General features: G+C 39.6%; 1 protein-coding gene across 2 annotated transcripts in view; it reads left to right on the top strand.

Annotated features, from left to right (window-relative positions):
• The window catches only part of LOC137999485 (GFP-like non-fluorescent chromoprotein), a 38,891-nt gene that overhangs the window by 21,532 nt on the left and 12,359 nt on the right, over nucleotides 1–5,000 (top strand). Inside the window, exon 5 of one of the 2 annotated variants that reach the window (XM_068845258.1) lies at nucleotides 1–144. This exon is cut by the window's left edge and continues 119 nt beyond it. The exons of the other annotated variant lie outside the window; for it this stretch is intronic. Within the exon in view, the coding sequence (XP_068701359.1) occupies nucleotides 1–14 (14 nt within the window). The 3' untranslated portion in view covers nucleotides 15–144. Of the gene's footprint in view, nucleotides 145–5,000 lie in introns of those variants that run through there. 2 annotated transcript variants of the gene reach the window in all.

Genomic DNA, 5,000 nt, shown 5'->3' with positions numbered 1-5,000 from the left:
CTTTGCTCGGTTGAGTACCTTTCGGAGTTAAATCAAGGCAGAAATACGCAGTGGCGTACAAAAAACGTAGATTTTGATTTTAGCTTAGAGAAGTAGGACCAAAGAAGTGTAAACAACAGTCAGTGATTAAACTTTTGAAAACAACGCTTGAGTGTGACTCCTCATTATATTACTGGTACCTGATTAGTTTTAGTTTGATGTGTTTTTATAATTGGCAATAACAGCTCTTTAAGCCCTAGCTAAATGCAGCCAACCATTTTGTTTTGTCTCCAGACGTTTTAACTGATAACTTTAATGCGCCCTGTGGCGGTCCCCTTAAAAGTGAGGATGCCCAGCGAAACGTGATGGTCATTTAAGAAGTCCCGATTTACGTAAAAATCGGTAGTTCGTGTAGGAGACGCGGAGGAACTATAATACGTTCCAGATTTGAAATTTTTACTGTGGCTAAGCCCAGTATTTTGGAAAGCACACCTTCTTTCTTACCTAAACAGATTAATCATTATATATAATTATTGTAAATCCATTCTAACCGTGTGCGGAAATTTCAACTGACATGCTAAGACTGAGAGAATCGGAAATGGCAAAATGCCATTGTCCTAAACAAGAACCCGCAAGCGAAAAAATAGTCCTATAGTTCTAGAACATTACCATATTTCGGAAGACTTTGGAGGACATCCAAAAGGGATAAAATCACGGGTGGTGCATTGGAATTCCACGTTGTGCAAAGCTCGAAACGATAGAGAGTTTAAGCCTCACGTATACGGCAAACGCCAGATTCAAGTTGAGAATTTCTTAAAATAGAAAACGGGTAGATAAATACATCTCAAAACAATTCTTATGGATAAAAAAATTGTGTAAAACTACTAACTTAGATGTAGAAATAGTGAACAGTAAACGGCAATAAAGAGAAAATTTGGTCAAGTGGTACAAATTCGCATTTGCCGTTTGACGTAAACGTGTTGCTTAACCTCTCTAATTGCAAATGCCAGAGCTCAAATTATCTCAATCGATTACATGGCTTCTATGTTTACTCATTTTTCACATACGTTAACCATCTCAACTTTTCACAAGTTTTCAATGGACACGAAGTACACAGATGCATCATGATGCACAGAACGGAAATAAATTGTAGCAGTGAGACTTTTTAAAGGAAATCTATCGTATCTAGCGTATGTTAGTCAAACGATTAAGGGATCGATGGCGCCTGTTCAATTTACCTGTGAGTTTTTAAGCTGCACTATTGGGTTCAGAAAATCAAAAAGAGCGTTCAGTACATTAGTATAGTATACACTCAGTCTGTGCTTCCCAGTTCACTCTTTTTGAATCGCAGTCGCTTGTTAATACCCAACATTTTCAAAGGTGAAGTTTTTCCTTTTTGCAGACGGTATGGACATGATGTAAAAAGCCGAAAGTTCGTGTTGGGAGTATTTTTTTTAATTCTTTGAGGTCCTGTTTCTTTCATTTGTTTTTTTTTTTTTTTTAGATTTTTATCGATACAAATGCTTTTCTTTTAGTCAGTCTATCAGCAAACTTAGACACTAAAAAAATGTGTCGAGCTGTCTATCTTCAAATGTTTTTATACGTTGGAATGGCCCAGCATTGATTGTTGTAGCTGATACATTTAATGCAGATCTTTTTCATGAAGGTATACGATTTACTCATAACTCCTACTTATTAATTTGTAACAGTTGTTTAGACTTTGAGAACCTTATTGACACGTATCCTCTTCTTTCAATCAGTGTATCAACCCTTTTATATATAATAAGCCTTACACACCCCATCTTGTCAGTTACACTGAATTTATACCTTACATGCCATCACAACTGTTTTCATACATTGGAATAGTGCTGCATTTATTCTATTCGCTAATATATTTATTGCAAATTGTTTCATTTAAGCACATATAATTTACTCACATACGGTCATATACCGTAACTCCTATTTATTGAATTTGTAACAGTTGTTTAGAATGTTGTTTTTTCTTTGTTTTACTTACAGACAGTGTCGCTTTAACCCTTTTTGCTTTGACGCAATAGGCTATGAAGATACCTTCTTCAACCCTACGGACAAACCAATGCTTGCCTCGAATAGCTGTAGCTAACTGCGAGTAGTGGTACATCATATGTTTCATATTCCAAACTTTGTAATATACTTGTCATAAACTTGTAACTAAACTTGTTGTCATAAACATTACCTTGCACTCCTACCCAGCCCTCTGAATTAGCGTGACTCGCGTGAATTTAACCCTTGACAGAAGAATCAAAACTTTATTTTTCACTGCCTTTCCCAAACACTGTTTGGAGTAGGCTTCTGCGTTAATTTTGCAGCCATAAACTGCAGAGTGATAAAACAGTGGCGTCTTTATTTCACGTAACACAATTATTCGGTCATTGTGAGTAACTCTGAATGAAATAGCTCATAGTGCAGTAAACACCAACCGTCCGATCTATCTTGGTTTATATGTCGCTTTGATGAAAGAAGTCGACCAGGGAGCTTTTTCCGTGGTAGAGCACCAGTTAAAAGGAAAAGAAAATCTAGTGTAATAATGATAAAAAAGAGAGCCGGAGAAAGCATAAAATGAGAATAAAATAATTTAAAAAGGGGGGAAAATTGATGTGCTGCCCACAGCATCTCTAGGTTCATTTATACTTGGAAAAAAACTATGAGGTATCTTATACGAGACGTGTCCTGTAGAAAACAGCACAAACTGTATCATTTATCATAATCTTTTTCGTGTGGAAGCTGCCATAACAACGGCAATCCAACATACGTAGCTCAAGTTGATACACTGGCTCCTGAGTATTATGCTTTTGCGTCGTTTCAAGACTGGGGAGACATTTAGAGCTTTTCTTCTTTTTTGCTAACACGCGTCTTATCAAGGACACTTTTCGATAATTTCCGTCCCCTATTAGTCCACACGGACTAAATACTTTGACAGTCAATGGTCCTTTTGGTCTCATAGCCTGTTCACAGACCCCCTATTTTCTCTTCAAAGTCCGTCGAGCGTGCGTGATTAAAAATAGAAACCGCGGGGGATTCATTGACCGCCTGCTCAAGGGGGTTGGGGTAGGGAAAGAAGAAAATAGACGGTCTGTAGACATCTTTGGAGGCAACTGAAACTTGCTTTTCCCAGGAAAAGCTAATTACCATTGGCTGAACGGCGATTATCCTGTCATCATCATGCCAATGACTCATCACGCTCGCGTCATGCGAGTAGAAGCGTTTGTCATCTCGGGAAGCGCTAACCGCGACACTTATTAATTGTAATGTGCACAAAGAAATGCCATCGATTGTGAACTTGGGATGCAGTTATACTACAAGCTTGTGTTGACCATGTTGACCATATCTTTTGTTTCGGAGTGTAGACTATGGAAAGCGTGCTTCACGACTGTTTGGCACAGTTTTCAAGCAAATACGTGCTCGAAGAAGAGCAGCGCCAGGCTGTTTTGAGTTTAGAGATGAATGGAGGGGCAGTGTCTAAAGAAACTGTGGTGCTGCGTCGGTGGGGAAGTAGTATACAAAAGTTTGGTTTTATCAACGGAGTTGATAATGTAAATTGGCCACCGTACAGAGATTCTAAAAGCTGACGTTTCGAGCGTTAGCCCTTCGTCAGAGCGAATCGAGGGATTATGGGTTACGTGTAGTTTTTATAATAGAGTAGGAGCTACGCTATTGGTGGTAACATGGCAACGTGAAAAATAGGAATATATTAGTTAAATGAAAAGCGTTTGTTAATACCGTGAAGATTAAGGGTGCCGATTTGAAAGATGAATTTTTAATCCAGATTCTTGCGGCTTTCCGTCGTACCTAGATGTAGGGAAAGGCCGCAGATAGCCATGTGTTTTTTGGAGTGGTTAGGCAGATTAAAATGGCGAGCGACTGGCTTGGATGCATCCTTGTCATTCTTCTCAACATCGCGAAGGTGTTCGCGGAATCGGTCACCTAGTCGTCTACCTGTCTCACCAATGTATAATTTATTACATAACGTACAGGTTATGCAATAAATGACATTTGCGGAGGTACATGTGAAACGATCGGTGATCGTAACGGATCGCTTAGGTCCCGATATCTTGCTAGTGTTAACAATGAAAAGACAAGTTTTGCATCGTGAGCGCGCGCATTTGAAAGTGCCGGGTTGCTCCTATTAGAGGCAACGTGCTGTGTACTAGTGTGCACTACAAACCTACTGATTCTCACAGTTATTTGTTGTATTCATCGTCACATCCGTCACATGTCAAGAACTCCATCCCTTATTCTTAATTTCTTAGACTTCGACGTCTATGTAGTGATGACTCCGATTTTTCCAGCAAATCAGAGGAGAGGTGCCAGTTCTTCGAAAAACGTGGTTATCCTGTCTCTGTGGTCAAAGCGGGCCATCATCGCGCCCAACAATTTGATCGACAGTCATCACTACAAACGTCACAAAAAGATAAGAATCACAGAATTCCATTCACCCTAATTTTCCATCCTCATAATCACGCAGTCTAAAGCATCATTCTTAGTAATTTCAAATTACTCCAAAATGATCCCGAGACTGGTAGAACTCCACTTATTTCATTCAAACGCGACAAAAACGTAGGCAACTTTTTAGTTACAAGCGCGCTCAAAACTAACGAGCAACCCGGCACTTTCAAATGCGCGCGCTCACGATGCAAAACTTGTCTTTTCATTGTTAACACTAGCAAGATATCGGGACCTAAACGATCTGTTACGATCACCGATCGTTTCACATGTACCTCCGCAAATGTCATTTATTGCATAACCTGTACGTTATGTAATAAATTATACATTGGTGAGACAGGTAGACGACTAGGTGACCGATTCCGCGAACACCTTCGCGATGTTGAGAAGAATGACAAGGATGCATCCAAGCCAGTCGCTCGCCATTTTAATCTGCCTAACCACTTCAAAAAACACATGGCTATCTGCGGCCTTTCCCTACATCTAGGTACGACGGAAAGCCGCAAGAATCTGGAACAAAAATTCATCTTTCAAATCGG

Source organism: Montipora foliosa, chromosome 4, assembly GCF_036669935.1.
Source record: "Montipora foliosa isolate CH-2021 chromosome 4, ASM3666993v2, whole genome shotgun sequence".
In the NCBI taxonomy this organism is placed as follows: Eukaryota; Metazoa; Cnidaria; class Anthozoa; order Scleractinia; family Acroporidae; genus Montipora; species Montipora foliosa.
Note: the sequence above shows the minus strand (reverse complement) of the source record. Positions and strands in the feature narration are given on the sequence as shown.